Source organism: Nasonia vitripennis, chromosome 3, assembly GCF_009193385.2.
Source record: "Nasonia vitripennis strain AsymCx chromosome 3, Nvit_psr_1.1, whole genome shotgun sequence".
Lineage (NCBI taxonomy): Eukaryota > Metazoa > Arthropoda > Insecta > Hymenoptera > Pteromalidae > Nasonia > Nasonia vitripennis.
Genome location: NC_045759.1, coordinates 12,116,214 through 12,138,245, shown reverse-complemented (window position 1 = coordinate 12,138,245; position 22,032 = coordinate 12,116,214). Strand labels below are relative to the sequence as shown.

At 46.6% G+C, this 22,032-nt stretch overlaps 1 protein-coding gene across 1 annotated transcript; it reads left to right on the top strand.

The window, feature by feature from the left end:
- Positions 1-9,599: 9,599 nt before the first annotated feature.
- LOC103316812 (pro-resilin) lies at positions 9,600-18,546 on the top strand. The gene is made up of 7 exons (XM_008212480.2): positions 9,600-9,735; positions 10,733-10,793; positions 13,717-13,745; positions 14,832-15,600; positions 15,799-16,299; positions 16,400-16,519; positions 16,657-18,546. The coding sequence occupies exons 2-7, from the start codon at positions 10,769-10,771 to the stop codon at positions 18,414-18,416; spliced, it is 3,204 nt and encodes a 1,067-aa protein (XP_008210702.1). The 5' UTR covers positions 9,600-9,735; positions 10,733-10,768; the 3' UTR covers positions 18,417-18,546.
- The last annotated feature ends 3,486 nt before the right edge of the window (positions 18,547-22,032 follow it).

Here is a 22,032-nt window from a genome sequence, read left to right as displayed (position 1 = left end):
TTAGCTCACGATCAACATTTACGTATATATAAAATTGTAGGACAAACGAATATGTTAACAAGCGAAACATTAGCTGCAGCATGGATTTTTCTGCACACAAGCGCGGAAATAATCACCGTATTCCTATATCTCCGCACAAATTCTTTTGATCTCACGCTGCGAGTGCACGGCTGTGCATATAGCTACACCGAATGCATACGCGGCACGATGGCGGCGGCATAATCGGCGGACGATCTAGCCGCGGCTTTCTTCTTCGCGGCTAACCCGCCATCGTCTCGTCGTCGCTGCAGTTGCGCAGCTATCTCAGAAGTTTTTAAGACCTCTTCCGCGCAGTTCCACTGTGCTTTTCAAACGGTATAATTGCTGCCTGTGCCGTACACTAGCCGCGGTGTACAAGATCGTTTTTAGAGCCATTTTTACCAGCTCTCTCGTTCGGGAGCGATGCGTCTTCGAAAGCATTCAATTACCTGCGGGTAAGCGATACGTTCTGACCCCCAAGATAATAACTCACCCTAGCTCCGAGCGAACCAAGTGCATTTTTGCTTCGCAAGATTTACAAGCAATCCCGATGTTCGGCAGATAATGCAGCGCCGCGAGGAGGATGACAGCAGGAGGAGAGGACAAAAGAAATAAGCTACCCCGAGGATAGTGCAGGGCGCTGCAAGTGCGATGAAAACGACGGAATTCCGAAATAGACGGTAAGGGAAATTGATTGCCCGCGGAGATAACTGCTGCGATGGATAACTCGGCTACACGGTATTAAATTCGGAAAAAGAACGACGATACAAGCGGAGTATCCGTCAGTATAAGACAATTGCTTTGTTATTATGCATTCGTATTTTATATTGCCGTCTTTTGACATAATCCTTTTACTCCGGTGACTCATGTTTCTGCGTATAGCCTCTCAGCTCTCAATCTCCGTAGAACGGTATTACAACACTAGCCATAATCCCCAAAATTTTTTACCGCACTCCCTCGCACAAGCCTCGTGCTATGCAAATCCGTCCTTTCATGCTACGATTTCGCACGAGAGCCTCACCCCCCCGAAAAAAAGCCGCAAAAAACTTTCCGTATACAGAGGGCATTACGAAAGTTCTCCGTCGGTTTTTGTTTTCGACTACGACGACGTGCTCGATGCGCGCGGCCTCATTGACGATTTTCCACCGAAGTGGAGTCGTAAATCTGCGGATCGACGAGAGAAAACTCGTTATACGTGAGCGCGAATAGACTCCTCGAACAACTCATACGCGAGAGAAATTTTTCATTGGAGAACGCGCGCGCAGCCGAGTTTGGAATAGGAGCGAAATGGACTTTCTGGAGTGCTTTGCGCAATAGCTTTCGGCTTTTATTCCGACTATTTAAATCGCGAGCACAAGTCGTTGAAAAATGTTCAATACGAGATATCTCAATTAAGAATAAGGCCCATTATTTTCCTTCCAATGCAGAGCGAAGAAACTGGGGCTTATACTAGTGCGCCGAGGAGTTACATCAGGATGCTCGGCGCGGAGCAACCAGGTAAGTCGATCGCCTAATGCCCCGTAAATCACAAGGCGCTCTCGACGGACTTCCCGTAATTTCGCGCCCGCGCCTGCTGCTCCGATGAGATCGGGATTGAATTATTCGGCGTCGATCGAATCGGTGCAAAGTGCAACTCGCTGTCTCTCGAGATCGAGGGGGAGATTCTTGATTTTACTGCCTTTTTTGTATTTCCACGAGATTTTTGGACCGAGATTCGGAGACGATCGAGCCTTCCCGATAAAACTGAAAATTGAATCGAGGTCACGATCGCTATCGGCACTTATCCCTAGAAACGTGTATAATTACAGAGGATGTATCCGCTCTATAATCAAAATACGAGTGGCCGTAATTTTTTCGCAACGAATTCGATGCAAAAACGTCTCATTGTCTTGCAGGCCATCAGTCAAACTGGAAGTAAAAAAAGAAGGATCCTCGCTTGATAGCCCACGAAAATTCGGAAACACCATTGTTTCCGGCCTCTTTCTTCTGACGCCTCGTGAATCAGTTTCACGCCACGCGCATTGTCCTTTCCACTCGGGCGTCGACGAAAAGTGTAATAACGAAAACGACCTTAGCGCGAATGTACTTTTGCGCGAGCTATACAGTTCTGGTACGCACACAAAAAACAAAACGGAGAATAAGAAGGGGCCGGCCTTCCACTCGCGCTCTCCTTTTCCTTTGTGCGCGCTCCGCAGATGCGATGTCTAGCGCTCGTTTGGCTAATTAATGTGCGCATCAAACGAGACGGGCAGCTTTTTATAATAAAGACTCGCGCGCGCGGCAAGTGTCGAGTCGCGCGTTTTAACACCTTGGCACGGACAAGTGCGTGCGCGGAGTGTAACGAGGCTCGCTGCAGTTGCTTAAACTTGAGCTGTCTTTTGTTCCTTGAGAATTGGAATTTTTATCGTTAAATTAACATTCGACTGCATCGTCGGAACTGCAGAGATTACGCGTTCTCGGTGGAAAACGAATTTTTAAACGCGCAGGGCAGATCTCGTGAATAAGCTTATTATATACATCTGAACTGTAAATTTGAAAAATCCAAATCACGCAACCGCGCTCTCATTGAAATCGATTGAATTAGCGGTGCAGCGAAACTCCAAAGAGGAATAGGAAGTAACCCCGCTGCTGCTCTATATATGAGCCCCCGCGAACATATCTCGAATCGAATGATCGATCTAGCGCAGCTTAATGCACTCATTGTGTTTCGAGGATGGCACGCGCTGCTCTATCGGATTATACAAGGTTGTATGAGCACGGCATAAGTAGATCCCGATCATTTCCTCCTTCCCCGCACTGTACACAGATTAAGCTTTCTTCTCCTCTCCGCTCTGCGCGACTTCTTTCTTATCTCTAATTTATTGCCTTTTTCCTTCGTTACTTAATGGCCGCTCTTCTGCCTCGATAAGTGCAGCATATCGAGAAAGTTTGCTGTGAATGCTAAACAAACGTAACGATTCAACTCGTGTAATGTACGGAACTTCAGTTCAGCGAGGAGGCAATTAACGCGTGTGTTATTGTATACACAAATCAAAACGTATTATACACGTTTTTGCGTTAGTTCGGCGCATAATCGCGCGGTCCGATTCTTGGCCAACAATGCTCCGCAGTCTCGTTCTCACACAGAGCGATGTGCGCATCAAAAAGACAAAATAAACAGTCTCGCGTGAAATTTATGCAAATCCTCGGCGGGAGTTTTCGAAAACTGGTGGTAATCTTGTATATGGGCACAGACTGATGAAAGATCTCACCAGTAGAAAGAGTTCCAATGTCGCACATACATAATGGACCTTTCGCTAATCTCGCATCGCACGGTAACTCGTCTGCCTGTGCAGTGTGCTTTCGGAAAAGAGAGAGAATTGCACCTTGGATCGTACGTGCTAGCGCGCTTATTACAACATCGAGCGTGAGAAAAATGCAACGCGATACTTCCTTATTCCTACATGGAAATGAAAAATTCAGCGACGGTTATTCTGTTTTCGCTTTCAAACTCTCCTTTCTACTCTTGCATTCCTTATATTGAACAATTAAAAACCTCGCAGTGCGGAGTGATGCCGTCGCTTCAAAGTCATTACCAAAAGCTAGCTATATGCACGCGTATAGGACGGCAGCGGAAAGATGTAGTCTGGAATTTTCAGGGTAACGTAACCGAGTGATCTCAGCAGGTACACAGTGGGCGCGTAATGCGAGCACGATCAGGGGAATGTTCTCTCGTTGTCTCTCTTTCTCCTTGATCTCCTCTGTTCAGAGCGGCTTGGCGGTATAATTACACGAGGCAGAGAGAGGGAACACGTCAAGCTGTTCCTGGGCTCAAATAATTGGCGCCCAAGCGAGAAAGAGATGCGCCTCGGGTAGCACATCCGCAGCAAGCTCTCGTGAAATTTCCTAATCCGTGGGTGAAAATGGAGCAGAAACTGCTTCCATAATGCCGCGGTCGTGAGTGCAAGTGCAAGGGTTTTTCAGCTTTACGAACGACTGACGTTGATTCTAATTGTCGATAATGTTCTTTCTCTCTCTCGGATGACTCGTTGAATAATCCTCTCGGCTCATAATTTCCTATTTTCCCTTTTCGGCTCCTCTTGATTAGCCTGTAGCTTTAAGATAGTTAGAAAATTCATTAATACATCGTTATGATCATCAATACATTGCATGACGCTTCACCCTCCGCCGGCTCCTCTCATCCTTCACTCGCGCGGCAAATTACGCACGCAACGTGTGTGTGCATTAGAATATTACCGCGAGCGAATTGCATAATCCGAAGAAAATTAGCAAAAGGAAGTTTCAGGAAGGACCGATTCGCTTATGCATTACACGATGTCGATCACGACTCGGCGCATTGTTGGATAGGTCGCGCGCACAATTACATTGTCCGCCTTGGTGTTAATTTCGCATGAAACATTAGTTGACGGCTCTCCTTCTCCCTCTGACTCTGATGCTTATTCAATTAGCGACAGTCACACGATGTAATTTTCATTGTTCCAGGAACTTTTATTCGTGTCGCTGTCTGCAGAGGTAGGCGAGCTCGTACAGCGAGGGGAAATTGATTGGAGCGAGTGCGGCGCGAGCTGTTTTCGGATAATGGGCTGGCGTGTCGCGGATTTGAATTTGCATGAATCGAATTAATTGTGGCGAGGATAATTATTTAATGACTGTGCCTTTATGCATGGATACGCAAAAATGATCACGTTAAATTACGAAACTCGCGTGTGTGGGATAAAATATGAGATGATTAATAAACGCCAACTATTTGTCCGACGCGAAATGTAGAATTATTAATTTATGACTTAATCAACCGGATCCTATATTATGATGAATTAGAAAAATTTCTGCAACAATAGTTCAGCGAACGGCTGCGAATCACCTCGATTAATAATCCTTTTACAATATATAAAGTGCTAACCTTCGCGAGCTTCTAAAATACAATTAGCCTACAATGCCCTGAGCTCAGGGGCATTTCACGTAAAGAGCGAGAAAAAAACACGAGCCCAGCAGCTCGCGCCTCCCCCACACAACGACGCGATGAAAAACACAAAAGCCAATCAGCTAAAGCAGCTGAATAATTAATAACCACACGTCTGGAGCGCGGTGTACCGAGAACAGGCTCTGCTCTAAGCAAATATCCTCGACTGTCCCTTTTTCCAGAGCGTCAAGATCCTCCCTGCAGTATCAGCTCGCGTGACGTAATTTGATTTATAATCGATTGTCTCCTCCTCTATTGCAGCGATGACGACGTCTTGTCGAGTTTCTCTCCTCTACACAAGATGCAGTCCGCGCTTGTATGGGCTTGTGCAGACGTATGTAATGGTAATGATCGAGAGCGGATTAGCACGCGGCGTAATATGTCATTTTCCCTGTCTCGCGAGTTACGTCTTCCCGGCTCTTTACGAGCGCGTGCGCGCGCGAGAGATGCATGCAATCAGCCGCGGGGCATATTACGGGAAAGGCTATGAGGAGAGAGAGAGAGAGAGAGAGAGAGAGAGAGAGAGAGAGAGAGAGAGAGAGAGAGAGAGAAGTACGTGTAGGTTTTTGAATCATTTCGCGCCGCAGATGTGACTGCTTGATACGTGCGGCTGCTGATGAGTGACGAATGCTTATACTCGCACACACTACTGGAGCGTGCCGAGGAGCTCGGCACTTGTGCGATGGATGACGGGTATAATAGATTTCGAGGACGATGACAGCGGATGTGACGCCGATTCTGCGGAGGCGGGGAGACAGCAATCGTTTCAGTTTTCACTGGGATCAGATCTGCATAGTTGATGATTGCACACTAATATCGCAGATCAAATACCGGTCGAAACTTGGTTCACGAAGAAAATTCGATCAAAGTCACTCACAGACAGCCTAATTCATCATAGCCATCGTTCAATCTACTTACCTATACCTATACAACGAAGACCCGTCCGTCCAGTACTGTCCGAACGAGCCACAAAGAGCAGAGCCGCAGAATCCCCTGAATCACTGTGAACCCCATCATATCCAGCGATGCTAAATAGAGACGTAATCTTCTTAAGCAAGCCCACGCGCGTATCGCCCGATCCCCCGAGAGCTGTGAATAATAGGCATGTCTTAAAATTTTGGTATCTTTCTCTCCGACTACTCTGTACACGCGTGTCGACGTTTAACACGCGGCCGACGGCCAAGAGCTCGCGCGCACGACTTTCGCCCTGAGAGAATAGAGGGACATAAGGAAGGAGAACGCGCGCATGACGACGATGAGTGTGCGACACTCTATGCTCCTGTGACGTATGGCTTTCCACTTTGTTTATGGGGAATGTACGAGAGAGACGCCGCGCTTTCGTTAGGCGTCGCCGGTTTATATTGTTCTTGCGCTCGCGGCTTCGATCGTAATTCAGACTGTATTATACACATTCGGTGATGTAATTGACGGAATTACACGGGCTTTTCTGCAAAGTTGAGCGACGAGTGTAAACAGAAAAATACTATCAAGTTGCAAAGAAGCGCGCATTATGCAAACCGTTAAATTATCGGCTAGTTCTCGGACGCGGAAGATCGCGTATTAAACTCGTGAATGTTGAAATACGATGCATAATCCGAGCAAAGCGGGACATTTTTGAAAAAAGAGTCTTGAGCATCTTGCAAAATGCCATTATTACGGATATCAGAAATTAGCTTTCCCCCGTCTCTTCTGGATATTTCTCAAAAGCGGCGATGATCGTTCGACAGCCATAATGTGTCGCAAAACGTATCCAGTCTCGCATCTTATGGTCGCGCGTGCAATCGTAATAAATAATAAGACACATGTATAGCTGCCCGTAATCCAGAGAGTAGCTATACCACGTACTATCCTCGCCGGGATCAATCGCGCTCATCCTTTTATCCAACTCGGCAACGCCGGCGACGGCGGCAAGAGAGAGCTCCTCTGATTTATAGGCAGCGGAAGGGCAGACGCGCGACGAATCTCGAGGAGCCGTGAGCGTAATTGATAGTAAAGTTATATGCGCGCGCTCGCGGATCTCTCTCCGAAAACATTGCGTAAGAGCTTGCAGCGCTTTCTGAATGTGCGAGGGAAGAGCGAGTAGGCCGCGAGATTCAATTTTTTCCCACTGGTAGAGGAGGATGTTATACGCGTGCGACTGGAAAGTTAACGCTTTTGACGGACATTTGAAACAAAGGCGTTCCACGCTAAACCTGAAATTCCACTCCATTTTTTCACCGTTGTTGTCGCGGCCATCTGCGATGTCCATTTATTCACCGTCAGCATCAGCATCTGAAAATGAAAATTCGCTTCCAACTGCTAGCTCGCACGCGTACACGCGAAATCGCATTAACGAGCCATCAGAAAAATCCCGCACAAAGCGATGCTTCGAGGTAGAAGCTACTCGTTTTAATACCCCTTGCAACCGCACGGAAAACGAACATATTTCACGTTGGCCTATACACACACACACACACATTTTAACGGTCGGCCGCATCACGATGCTTCCAGCTGATTTGCGCCGCTTGATGTCTCCATTTTGACGCGAGCGCGCACTCGCGGAGGTGTGTTTGATCATCGCGTGATTTTTTGATTGACGCGCTGCCGCGTGCTATACATACGGAATTTCAAATGAGCTTCAGCGCATAGGCTCGCGGTGAGAAGAAAAATTTCAAGCGAGCCAGCCTTTTTGCAATGGATTTGAGCAACAGCTTTTACACGCATGTTGCGGAGGGTAATATAATATACGATTGGCGGCTGTGTATCTAATCAAGGCGGGGGAAATTAACTTGGCTAATTGGCGTCTGGTGTGTTGTTGCGTCGTCTGTGCCGATTTTTGGGGGCTGCTGCTCGCGCAAAACTTTTACCGGGAAAATCCGAAGAATTCGAGGTGATTCGAGAGCGTGAGGTACGACATACGTCGCTCGAAAACGCTGGAATCTTCCTTTTCGAAGATGCAACGAACATCGCGGAAGCCCGTGCCGCGAATATCTCTCGCCTCGGGTCCGATCATGCAGCTGCCGACGAAGGTCGTCGCCGTCCTGCAAATTACCCGAAGTCAATGACTGTATCGCTGCAGAATCCGAGACGTATGGAGTCGACGACTGTCGCTTTTTTGGGATGTAAGCGAAGATAAAACGATTATCCTTTCGGTCGCGTGACACGTGGCGTAACTGTAGGATTTTTTAGCCTCTTTCTCCTTGTAGGAACGTATTGCATTAGACCCACTTACCGGCGCTTGGTATCAGAGTTGCGCAAGATCGGAGGATGTACAAGGATATGGGTGTACATCACTGCTTTTTGCCGATGTATATGAAACGGACAACAATGGTTTTGCAAAAGCAGCCTTCGCTTCTATTTAATTTTTCGAGTCGTATTAGACCTGGACATCGACGACATTAAAAATCTGCATCGATCGCAAGAAAGCTCCACCTGAGTACTATCCGATCGATCAGCGGCTGGTCTCCGATGTACATGAGCAAGTGAGCCGTCTTCCTATACGCGGCCGGTCTGTTATCTCGGCGGGCCGCGACTCCCGCGCGCGCAGCCGAGAAGAGAAGACGTTACTCCACTTGCGCCGCGTATTTCACTTTCACTGTACTCGCCGCCGCCGCCGCTGCCTCCCACAAGCTGCTCATCTCCCGCGAGACTCTCCCCCTTCTTCTGCTGCTGCTTGAGAGCCGTCAACGGGTCACTTACTTCGCCGCAGCCGTAAGGTCGTTCCTCGTGAGTTGTTCTCCTCTCCCCTCCGGTCTCTCTGCTATATGCCGCTTCTTTCTTTCCTTTAGTCAAGGTGGATCGAGGCTCGGCTCTCGTTGCTTTTTTTTCTGACGATGTCGAATTCAGGGGCAGGATTGAACTTGGCTGGGGTAGGTTGTGACAAGAGCTTTCGTTTAGTCAAGCACACCTCGCATTTTAAAAATTATGGTTATGCCAAAAAAATCTGTTGAAAATTCGAGATACGATTTGCAGCAGTCTGGATTACGATATAACGCATTAATCGAAGGGATGACAACACTGAAGTCAGCTGAAAAGCTCGTAAACTCTGCGTCCCCGCAATCGTTAGCACGAACACGTTCCCCTCGAAATTGATCAATCCGTAATTAATCCCTATGTAGGCCCAATTAATAGCGCAGCAAATAACGAGCCTATCGGAGAGAGACACACTCACACATACGCGTGCACACTTCTCTCCATTTGTCCACCTCCCCTCTCTGGTGGGTATTCAAGACACATCCCACCATCCTGTGCACCAACACACGCGCCTCTTCCACCTCTATGGGCATTGTGTGCTTGAAAACGCGCCGCTTCTCGCGTAGGAGTAGGGGCTGCTGCTGCTTCTTAAGAGAAAAAAGACGGGAGGAAAGGAGGGAAGCTGTACACAGCCGAGAGAGGAGTAGGAAGGCTTCTCGCTCTTTCTCTCTGGCGGAGGACGAAGGACGAGCTGAGAAAGAGCAAAGAGCATAGAAGCTAGAGAGAGAGAGGGAGAAGTGAGCATCATCATCATCCCCGGCGACAATGACACGGCTATAAACCAGCGCGTGTGTGTGTGTGTATGGAGGGGGAGCTCGGAGGCAAGAAAGGCAAACGAAGAGGCGCTCGAGCGCGGGGTGAAGCGCTCGCTAACCAGGGAGCCTATATATGATCGGGAGGACACCTCCACCATCAGTCAACTGTCTGACTTGGCCGCCACAAGTTCGTTTGTTCGTTAGTACACGTTCTCGTTCGTTCGTTTCTGCGACGAGAGCCCGACAAAAGCCCGCTCGGGGATCGGCTGGGTGAGTGTGCAGATTTCGCCGTCGCTACTGCTACTGCTACGCGAGAGCTTGCGCCTACGTGGTATCTGTGCTCCCTGCTCCGTACCACTTCAGCGGATCGCTGGATGACCATTATACGAGTGCTCATAACCGCGATATCTGTGACTCTTGAATTTTTCTTTTTTTTTTCCTAACACGGAGTGACTTTGTTTTTCTTCAACTGTTTCGCGGCTCTCTCGCTCTATCGCTGTCGTAAGTAGAGGCATTTTTTCTTCTTGCAAGAGCTGTGTGGCGAGACGCAAAAATTTATCCGTCTACAAACTGGTAGACGTTTCGAAATCCCGAGACGACGTTTGTGTAAATTATTTCGAAGCTTATGGCAAAGCTTGTCAATGTTATTTTTTATATTTGCAAGCCATTTTTCACGTGCGCCGAGTATACTTTCTATTTTGAATACACGCGTCTTCGCATTAATAAAGTCAACGTTCGGCGCTGAGAGTAAAGTCAATCGATAAAACTTACGTAATGCCGCACACGATTCTACAAATACCTTTATGCAATATTTTCTCTCTACGCGATTACGCCGATCAACAATGCGACGACGCGCTTGCATGCAAAAGTATAAATCGAGCAAAATAAAAGCGAGCTCGGAGTGTATAATATAGTAGACGCCGCGGTGTGAACGAGGAAACGATCGGGAGATCGTTGAACGCTCGCGCGCGCGCTCGGCGTCAAAGAGAAACGGATCCGATTGGAATTCCCGACTCGCCGCCGCAATGTCAGGCGGCGCGCCGTATCATTGTCGTGTCGAGATTACAGCTTTTCTCTCGCGGAAGAAATGTACGCGATAAGACTAATACGCCGGGGCCACGGGTGCACAAGCTCCGACTGTCATTGTCATCGCGGTTATTGTCTCTACGGAACCGATCGATCATTATCTCCTACGCTACGCGCGGAGGGAATGCTGCAGAGAGAGAAAATTGTAAAAACGAACCTTGTTCTTCTTCTTCTATTGCAGACCTGAACTTCGAGGAAGGCAGCAGCGACAACAAACATGAGGCTGTGTTTGTTGTGGATAGGTAAATCATTGTTTCATTGTACCTTGTTTTTTTTCCTTCGAAGAAAGTGAAGGTATAATAAAGTTTGGGTTTACTGACACTCGGGGACCATTACGGTTGACAGTAAAACAAATTGCCAGAGTGCTGGAAAAAAAAGACGATTCATTCGCGAACATTATACAGCTTTGACAGTGACCCCAATAGCAGCTAACCGTATTACAATCGTCGTGTAATTACTTAATCGCCGTCTTGGCCGTGCCATTTTTTACCGAGAAAGAAAAACCACACTCGCGATCACGAGACTGACGCCACAAAGGAATGCAGCCGTACACGTCATAATGACCCTCTCTTTCTCTCTCTCTCTCTCTCTCTCTCTCTTGCTCTATACGCGTATCGGACAGCTCCCGAGACTATATCGGAAACAGAAACAAGCATTTTGTACTAGATTTTAGCAATGCAAATTGCATCGCAACTCCTACCACAGACTCGATCGAGAGATAAGCAGCCCGCGTCCTTCTTCATTACCGCTCATGTAGTCTCGAGGGAGCAGCGGGCGATGCGGCATTTTTTGTACACCGCCGCCGTTTAAACGATTATACCTCCTTTCCTCCTAGACATGTATGGTATACCTTTTTTATTTACCTCTCGGGCGCGAAGCCTACAGCCTTCGACGCGGTAGTTGCACTTCTCCGTCAGATAAAGGAGAAAAGCTCTCGCGCATAGGTACGCATTGTGAAATAATTGCGCGCCTCAATATATTGTTCTCAGTTATTTACGTGACTAGCCGTTCCTATCGATTGCGGATGGATATAATCGGGACGCGATATCGATCTTCAGCGAGACGACTGATTCGAAGATTCTAAAAAGTTGTAACTTTATTGCGCTTTGAAATTTCTACTTGGAGCATATTACAAGTGGGTGACTCGACTGAAAACAAGGAAGACTGTTTAGCTTTTTATGGATTGTCGAGCACGCCACCGCAGTATAGTAAATGTAAAATTTTCCAAAAGAGTTAAACAATTGCTAAACTTTTGCAAAATAAACCGAATCTTCGACTCGCCGCAGTTTCTCGAACGTTCTTATAGCTTTCCATGTTATTATGATAGTTTAGAAGATATACAGCGTGTATAGCGCCGAGAAGTCTTCTCCCATCGTAATTGGAAGCAATTATGAAACTGCTTAACAATGCCTGTATCGTAGCAAGAGGTTCTCTCGGAGAATTTCATTTCACTTTCCTATTCGGTAATTTCGTGTGTGTAGCTTAGAAAAATTGTGAACTATATAAAAAGAGTCAAAATTACATAATTGGGAAATTACAGTCTGGGAGCCGGTCTCGATTCTAAAATCTATTTGAAGCCGTGCGAGAATAATTCTCGATAAAACGCGCTTTATGGGAGATTAAAAAATTGTTGTGCGAACAGCTAATACATAATAACTCGTAATTTAGCGTGCGCGCGTGTTATGCAAAAGGCGCAAATAAAACCAGTTTTATTATAAAAATTTAAAAATCTCGGTGTATAAATAATGATCGCTTCTTCGGATAATTCTCAACACGCGTATGAATCACGTGCGTTGCAAGACACGTGGAACGGCAATTGACGAAATAAAGAACGAAGCATCGCTGACCGAGGATTAGCATACCTATCGCGGAAAGGACGTGAAAATCCAGAGAGCCGAAAAAATCCTTCCAAATAACAATGAACAGATTCTATAACGAGATTCCGCCTTCCTCGCATTCATTAATCGCGTGAAAAAAAGCGGGACAGAACGGAGGCGAAAAAATGCGCGCATAAAGCACACGCTATAGCAGCTGTTTGCGCAACCGCGCAGACGAGCACACGCAGATGCGTGTATACAGACGCGAGGGCAATCGCGCAGACCGAAATTTTCGTGGACCCCCATAGCTCGCGCGGCGCTAATCAGCGTGCTGTAACTTTTCGTAACTTCCTCCTTAATTAAAATAAGTCGGAGATAAGTTCCTCGTACAGAGAGGCGCGCAAGCATTGTTCGGGCTTTTTTTCGGCTCGGTTGCCCCTCTCCGGCGACTGGAGGCGACCGAGGAGCGCGAGCGTGAGTCGAGGGCCGGCGGCGGAGCGCAGCCCAAAAGGATGATCGCGCGACTGGAAATAAAGGTCAAGTGTATGCAGAGAAGAGCTGGACTTGGGCCTCGCCGCGCCGCCGCTGTGACGCAATTGTTTCGGTCCGTCTCTACTGGCTTCCTTACCCTCGTTACTGATTTACGGCTCCGCTGCACAGGTTTGCCCTACCGATTCTTCGTCCGATTTTTCTCTCCCGATTTTCGCCGTTGGGAAATTTCGTTGTGGCCTTTCCTTCATTATTGGAAAGTTTCTTTAGGAGCCCCGATGCGGAAGATCTTGATCGGTTTTCGATACTGATTTCCCAAGCTCGAACAAGGTGATGACCTACTAAAATTATGACTCGTTGCGCAAATTCGACGCAACCAAATATGGCTGGGGAGTAAATTAACCTCATAACGCGTGCCAATTAGAAAATAAAATAGTCTCGACTTACTCGTAAATCACTCGACTTTAACCCACACTCTCTCGCTTCCGAGCAAACAATCCGACGAGCCGAGAATCGCTCCAGAAAAAAGTTGGCAAAAAACGCGCGCGAACACACAGACGAGTAAGCGTAATACAGATATTATGCGCCGCGGGAAAAAGGCAAGAGGCGCGCGTTCGCGCGTGCGAACTTCTCGCGCCTCTGAAATAATTTGAAAAATTTCTGACATAACTTCCCGGCTAATTAATTAGGGGCAAACTCGTGCATTGTCGAACGCCCATCGTTCTCACATATGACGTTGCAGACGGGGACCGAATTTTGCGGGACCATCTTTGTGTCTTTCTCGCTCTCTCCCCGAATCTTTCGCAAGTTACCCACTACACGCAGACTTATCTTTTCGTTTTTTTTTCTTTTGTTTCAGCTGTGCTGGCTATCTCCCGCACATCATTGGTAAGTTTTATGTTTTCTTCACGAATATGCGCTTTGATCGTTAAGCTACGCGGGCTGCCGTAATGCGCGTCTCTTAAGTTTGCTGAGGCCGGGCATTACCGTCGTTTTAGGGGCAATTAAGCATTGTGCCAAGTTTTACTGGATGCCGTGGTTCGAATAGACAATAACGTTTAAATTTAAGACTCTTTTTGTCTGCCTATTCTTGCGGAAACCAGGATGGTATTATTTACGTGCTGATTGCGATAAGGACGGAATCAAGATTCGCTGTAAATATTGTTGGACATTGCTTGTCTCTTTGTAAAACCTTGCGTGTTTGATAAGTTCCAAAAAAATTAATTGCAAAAACGTTAAGCTGAGATAATGAAAATCATGGTACGATTTTAATCAATCGTATTTCTTAAAAAAAAGATATTTCGCTTAAAAACTCCACATAAATTTCTCCGAGATAATCGCATGGACAATCGGCCGAGTTTACTAGGTCAAATCGACGTTTACAATACGTGCTTTGTAAAGATGCTCGAGCCGACAAAAGTGTCCTCTTCCTTAGTATCGTCTTCACTATGTTGTGAGACGTTGCGCAATCGCTCGCGAGCACGTTGAACGGCGTGCATCGATCGCGCGCGCGAGACTCGCGATCGGCTGCAGCATCAGCAGCAGTCGCATGATGTAATCTCCCGCAAATCGGTGACCAGAATACGTTGAATAGAGCATCGCGTGCTCGCTCTTCTCACTCTCTCCCGTGTACTTTCTCGAGAGCTCCAGAGAAAAGCGGCGTTCCGCGTCATTTGCATAAGCGATCCACGGATAAAGGGAGTTTATAGTTATACGTACGGAGGAGCACATGTGTATACACATACGGCACGTGCGAACTTTTGCCAAACAAAAGTGTTGTGTGTTGCTTTCGCAGCCTCGTGCTGCTTCGTTTTGCGAAATATTATGCTCGGATTAATGTGCGCAGATAAAAAATTCCCATTTTGTTCGTTTGCTTAAGTCTTTAAATTAGATTGCACACTATTTTGAGGCAATGTTATTACTTTAGAATATTTATAATTGTCCACGTAACATAGAAAATGTTTTCATTCTAAGGCTCAAGAGGGCTATGACTATCCCCGACCTAGTAATCCCCTGATTCCGGGAAGACCGGCGCCAGGAGGAGGCTCAACGAGACCCGGAGGTCCTGGGGGTGGTTTCCCAACAACCCCGTCGGACGAGTATCCCTCCGGTACACCATCTCCCACTACAGGAATCAAACCAACAGGAGGTTATCCGTCGGGTGGACCAGGAGGATTCCCCAGTGGTCCAGGCTCTCCTGGTGGTAATGGTTACCCTTCAGGTGGTCCATCCAGTGGTGGTCAAAGACCTTCTGGTGGAACCGGATATCCGTTGGGTGGACCAAGTGGACAGCGACCCTCTAGTGGCAACGGATATCCTTCTGGTGGACCAAGTGCTGGTGGCCAAAGACCTTCCGGTGGAAATGGATATCCCTCTGGTGGACCTTCTGCTGGTGGTCAGAGACCTTCCGGCGGAGGTGGCTTCCCATCTGGAAGACCAGGCGCTGGTGGGCAGAGACCGACTGACGATGAAGGTTACCCAAGTGATAGACCATCTATTCCGTTCCCACTTCCAAATGAAAATCAGCCTCAAGGACCAGGTGGACGTCCAGGAGGTGGATTCCCCTCGACTCCAGGCGCTGGAAGACCCACGCAACAGCCCGGCGGACAGTTTCCTACCGGTGGCAATGACAGATATCCAAGCGGTAGACCTAGTGGTGGACAAGGTTCATCGGGAGGATATCCCAGCGGAGGTCAGAGACCCGAACCTGGTAATCAAGGACCGTCAACCGGTGGATACCCAGGTAAAATATCAGACAGTAGAAAATGAAAAAATTATTATTAATTTCTTTAAATAAGAGTTCATTTTTCAAAATTTTGAACCTTTGATAAATTAGTATGAGCGACATGCGAAAAGTTAATTTTTTGAACATTGAACTGTGATGCACGAAACTTTTGGCCTTAGAAAACAAAATCATACAAAACAAATGAATATTATTAAGGGGGCCGACCGAGCGATGATTTTCCCAGTAGTGGTCAAAGACCCGGAAGCCAACAGCCACCCTCTGGCTCGTATCCAAGTGGAGGACCGAGTGGGGGATATCCCGGCTCTAATCAAATACCTGGTGCTGGACAAGGTTCTCAGAGACCATCAATTGGTAGTACGGTAGGACCAAGTGGGGGACAGAGGCCATCCGCAGGCGGATACCCCAGTGATCGTCCCTCTGTCCCCTTCCCAAGCGAAGATGAACCACCGCGACCTGGTGGCGATCGCCCAACTGGCGGCTTCCCGTCGACTCCGTCCGGAGGTGGCTTTCCCTCAACACCATCTGGTGGTGGCTTTCCGTCCACCCCATCAAGACCAAGACCTCCTAATGGGTTGTACCCTACACCCGATACTGGATCGAGGCCTGGAACACCTGGCCCATCCAGACCGTCAACACCGTCGGGTTTCCCAAGTGGAGGACAGCGACCTAGTCCAGGGGGACAAAGGCCTTCTACTGGTGGTTATCCATTAATGATTATGCAATTTATTAGTACAAAACATAATAAATATTTTAGTTAGAAATTTTTACATGAGAGTCTAAATTTAATAATTAAAAGGTGGACCAACTACCGACGATGAATACCCTGGACCAGCTCCACCTCAGGGTCCTTCAGGAGGATACCCTAGCGGAAGACCAGATGTAGGCAGTCAACGTCCATCCACTGGTGGTTATCCAGGTACTTCGGCATTTTATAACAAAATTATATTAAAAATTAAAAAAAAAATAACTGCATTGTGATGATACAAGTTAAATAGATAATGAAAAATAAAATGAATATTTCATCGAGAACCATGGATTATTTTTATTTTTTAGGGGGTGGAGAAAGCGATGAGCTTCCCAGTCAAATACCGGGTGGATCTAGACCAGGTAGTCAAGGACCTTCTACTGGAGGATATCCGAGTGGACGGCCTGGTGGTGGCTTCCCAAGTGGTCCAGGGCAGCGACCTGGACAAGGACCAAGTGGTGGGCAGGGGCCATCCGGAGGATACCCTAGTGGGGGTCAAAGTCCTTCTCCTGGGTTTCCCAGTGGAGGCCAAGGTCTTTCTGGAGGATATCCTAGTGGAGGACAAGGACCATCAGGCGGATATCCAAGTGGTCGACCAGGTCCTTCTCCCGGATTTCCGAGCGGTGGACAAGGTCCTTCTAGTGGACAGGGGCCATCTGGCGGATATCCAAGCGGCCGACCAGGTCCTACTCCTGGATTTCCCAGTGGCGGACAAGGTCCTTCTGGTGGACAAGGACTGTCGGGTGGCTATCCTAGTGGAGGACAAGGATCTTCAAGTGGACAGGGACCATCGGGTGGCTATCCGAGTGGAGGGCAAGGACCCTCTGGAGGTCAAGGACCCTCAGGTGGATTCCCTAGTGGTGGACAAGGGCCATCTGGAGGTCAAGGCCCGTCTAGTGGTTTTCCAAGTGGCGGACAGGGCCCATCTGGTGGCTTCCCTAGTGGCGGACAAGGTCCTTCTGGCGGATTCCCTAGTGGTGGACGAGGGCCATCTAGCGGCGATAACGATGACGGTTCTTACAACGACGGTGATTACTCTGCTATTCCGGGAGAGCCTGGACAAGATTACCCTATCTACTCTGAAATTCCAGAAACAAGCTTTAGATGCGATGCGCAACAATTCCCCGGTTACTATGCGGATGTTGAAGCCCAGTGTCAAGTATTCCACATTTGCGCTAACAATCAGACCTACGATTTCCTTTGCCCGAATGGCACAATTTTCCATCAGCAGTACTTCGTTTGTGTATGGTGGAATCAGTTCGATTGCAGTTCAGCGCCGAACTTGTATTACCTGAATGAAAATCTCTATGACTACACGATAATGGGAAGTCAGCAACCTGGAGGCTCAGGTCCCGGAGGATTCCCGCAAGGTCCGCAAGGTCCACAAGGGCCTCAAGGGCCTCAAGGACCGCAGGGACCTCAAGGACCTGGATCATTCCCTGGATCCCAACAGCCCGGAGGACCAGGAGGATTTCCTGGTGGTCCTGGAGGCTCTCAACCTGGTGGACCGGGCGCTCCTCAACCAGGAGGTCCTGGAGGTTATCCTGGCTCCCAACCATCGGGTCCTGGAGGATTCCCTGGTTCTCCACCATCGAGCCCTGGTGGATTTCCTGGCTCACAGCCGTCGGGTTCTAATGGATTCCCCGGTTCCCAACCGTCAGGACCAGGCGGATACCCAAGTGGCAGACCGCAGCCAGGTCAACAACCTGGACAACAACCAGGTGGATATCCAAGCAGTGACAATCAGTTCCCAGGATCTCAACCATCTCGTCCGGGAGGTTCCGGTAGACCCGGTGGTTTCCCAGGAGGTTCAAGTGGACACGGTGGTCAGCAACCAGGTGGTCCTGGTGGATTCCCAAGCGGAGGAAGGCCTCAAGGACCATCGCAGCAGCCAGGTGGTGGTTCTGAAGGTTACCCAAGTGGAAGACCGAGCGGCCCTGCTTTTCCCAGTGGACCTTTGGGTCCTGGTAGCTTCCCCGGTGGAAGACCTGGACAATCCGACTCACCTTTCCCATCTCAAGGCCCTTCGCAGCCCGATCGTGAATATCTGCCGCCACGTGCAGGTTAACAGAAACGTCATCATTGAAGAAGCGACTGGTTTTAACAAGCAAGACGCTGATTTCGGTGCTAAAATATAATAACTGTAAATACAAGCATTTTCTTACCTATTAAGTTAAGTGATGTGCGATTCAAATGTAATGCGCCTGCATTGATAGGAATCCATATATATATATATATATATATATATATATATATATATATATATATATATATATATATATATATATATATATATATATATATATATATATATATATATATATATATATAAGAAACAATACGACAAATGATATTATGCCCCATGACAAACAATGCATTTATTGTACGAGAATACTAGAGATGTAGAAAGCGTTGCATGAGTAAATTCATCAAAATTATAGCAGCTGTTAGCAGTGATCGCAATGCAATTGTTTACAGCTTTTTGGTTTTTTTTTAGGTCTAGTGAAAAGCTATTAAGCACAATATTAAATTGCATAGTGAACTTGTAGGAGCTTTGTCATACGTTTTTCGTACGTGATAAAGGCTCTTCAATTTCTAGCTGCCTATGAGTATTATTAATACGTATTTATTTATTCTGTTTAAATAGAATCCAAGTTACCATACAAAAGTTACCATCAATGTTTTTAGTTGAAAGATAGAACGAGATATCGCTATGATTTCTCGCTGAGCTTTATTAAAAGAGAAGATTGTATATAATGAATATTACATTTTGACATGGACAAAATGTTGGAAAAGTATGCGCTTTTATAAATCTACTATGGTCATTTTCACGATTAAATGTCCGTCGCGTGTCGATCCAAGCAATAGCTCGTTCTCGCTCAAGAGTATCATCAGTTCAGATTTAGTCAGTATATGACATATTTTTAACGATTTTATATGATGTATTTTTTATAACAGTGGTTTGAGACTCCTACGTGGGATGCCATTATGTATATTTTATACGCGAAATAAAGGAAACACCTCTGCAAGTCATGTGCCATTCTATTCTGCAGCCTGAATTAGTTAAACCTTTAAGACACGTCCCCGTTCTTTCCCTTCACACTCATTGTTGTAAACGTCAACCATAGTAACACACACAGATCACACGTACATATGAATCTCAATCAAACTCAGCGAACAATCATACAACACGGCTCGATTTCTCTTGATGCAACCTCTTCTCCACTAGCTTTTCGTAAACTCAAGTCTCTCTCGCAACCCGCCTTATTGTGCATCGAATAAATGTAGACTTTTTGAAACTAACTTAAACCTGGCTTTGTTATTTACGGCTAAAATACTGCCACCTATTTCTCGCTTTCGAATCTTAACAAATATCGTTGAAATCACGTGGCTAAACGGCAGTCACGCTGGCGTAAAATTGCAGTAGCTGCGCATCTCATTTCCAGCAGTAACAGCATAAGTCGACACGCAATGTCACGACTATAGGCGCGCGATGTGCGCATTCCTCCGACCGCATAATACGTGCGCGAGTGCGCACGATGGTTTTTAGCCTCGCCGATTTTGTAATTGTCCATTTCGAGAGTGGTGTGTATAAACTCGCAATCGCAAATTGCCCTACGGAGCTCGGATCGCATGACGACTCGGAGGGCTGATAATGCACGCACGCGGAATTGTTAAGTAATAGGCGATTAGCTCTAGCGAAGGAGAGAAGAAACGTGATGAAGGAGCCGCGCTTTGCGAATCGAACTTTCCACGATTATCAGAAGGGAGAAAACACAGCCGTCCATCATCCGCCGTCGTCGAACTATGGACGTGTAATTTACGACAGAATTGCGATACAGGTACCATGCAGGCGGGAAGATGTTCAACCCGCCGTTTGAACTGCAGCTTCTTATGACGCGCGGTGCGAAGGTTCGCACGCTCCATATCTCCTGCTCTGCGAATCTGAAAGGTCGCGCGTTGATCAACAGCTTTTTAATTAATTATCTTTTTGCTCGATTGATGCAATTTTCGCTTTGATTTTCGATGTAAAGCCTTGTGGAGTGGCAGTTGAAATTGCATGCTTTGAAAGTCTCACGTAAAGTGCCATTTTATAGCATGAACTAACTGGCTGTGTTTATATCTAGAATATCGGTAACCATAAACAAGTATTAATAGCCTAATATAATGCAGTGGACGAACTCAAAACATCCATTCATTAGTAATCCGATCTCCACACGTAATCTCCCCCGAAAGACAATCACGCAAACGAGCATGAGCCTGCAATAATAAAAGATTTATTACAACAATTTCTTGGGGAATTAGGAAAGTGGGTCGCGTCGGAACCTGCAAAGACCGTGAAAGTGTCAGCATCGTCAGCATCGACCACAATCACATCAGCAACTCTCTTGACATCGTCGTTGCGACAGTCGACAGTTTGTTTCCTGATATAGGGCTCCACACTTGTCGTTATTGAAATCCTTCGATTTCACGCGTCATATACACGTATCTAGCGGCATCTACAGGCTACTGGCTAATTTTGACGGAGCGCCGTGACGCGCGTGCATTTTCGCAGATCAGAGAGACGACGAGAGACATCACCGCTCGCGCGCGCGATAGAAGACGTGGGAATGGATGCAATTACGTTACGTTTGATATATGCGCTCATCATCGCGTGAGCAAGAAAGAGAAGAAGATAGGATCGGAGTGCAAGCCTACATAATGCAGCAGATGCAGATAGACAGGGGTAAGAATTGCCCAAATGAGAAACTTTTCAGTCTTTGCATTGTTATTTAGATTTTCGTTGGTTCTATAAGGAGGTATACTTGGTGTACTACATTCTCGTGTTCTCTATTAAAATGAGATGCTTCCTATTAATTATCGCCTTGTTGAGAAAATTCAGATATGTCGAAATCCTACTATACATAGATGTTTCAGATCCACATGTAACATGGATGAGTATTTCAGCATTTTTCTAAAAACGCTCATCCACAGTGATCCTCCTACAATAATTTTGCACTTTCTAATTATATGACGAGTTGATTGTAACTGCTAGTTCCATACTACGTAAACGAGTATTAAGTTTGGACATTAACACGTGAAGAATTCCTTTTGCAACTAGCTTATCAACAGCATCGAAAATGAATTTCTGCTTTCGAAACCGCTCGTTAAAGAAAAAATATCAGCGATCCTTAAAGTGTGGAATGTAGAAGTATTCAATATCAGCCCCCCTCCCCCACCCCGTATATGTAGCTGTGTATACTGTGAGTCTACGACTTTTTTTTAACTAGTTAATCTCTAGTCGCAAATCCTAAATAATTATATCATAATATAATGGTACATCCAACGCGACGAACTCATTGTATTCGTACTTTAGCATTTTACTAGCGATTATCTATCCAAGTATGATACTGCATTCGGTTTCAAATAATAAAATTAAGCATAAAAAAATCCATATCTTTAGCTTATAATCAGTGTTGTATACGGTGTGTAGACAACGATTGAATCAGTTTAATAGGACACGCTCTATTCATCGCCCACTTCAACGTAATGAACATAACGCGAGGATCTCGCATAAAAAACTCTTTGATTCTCTTTCAGTCTCACAACTACCTCGAATTATTGTTTTTAAACGCTTTTTCTGCCTTTTTGCAGGTGCCACACACAATTCCAGATTTGCCTTATTATCCCTCGGCCTGAATTCA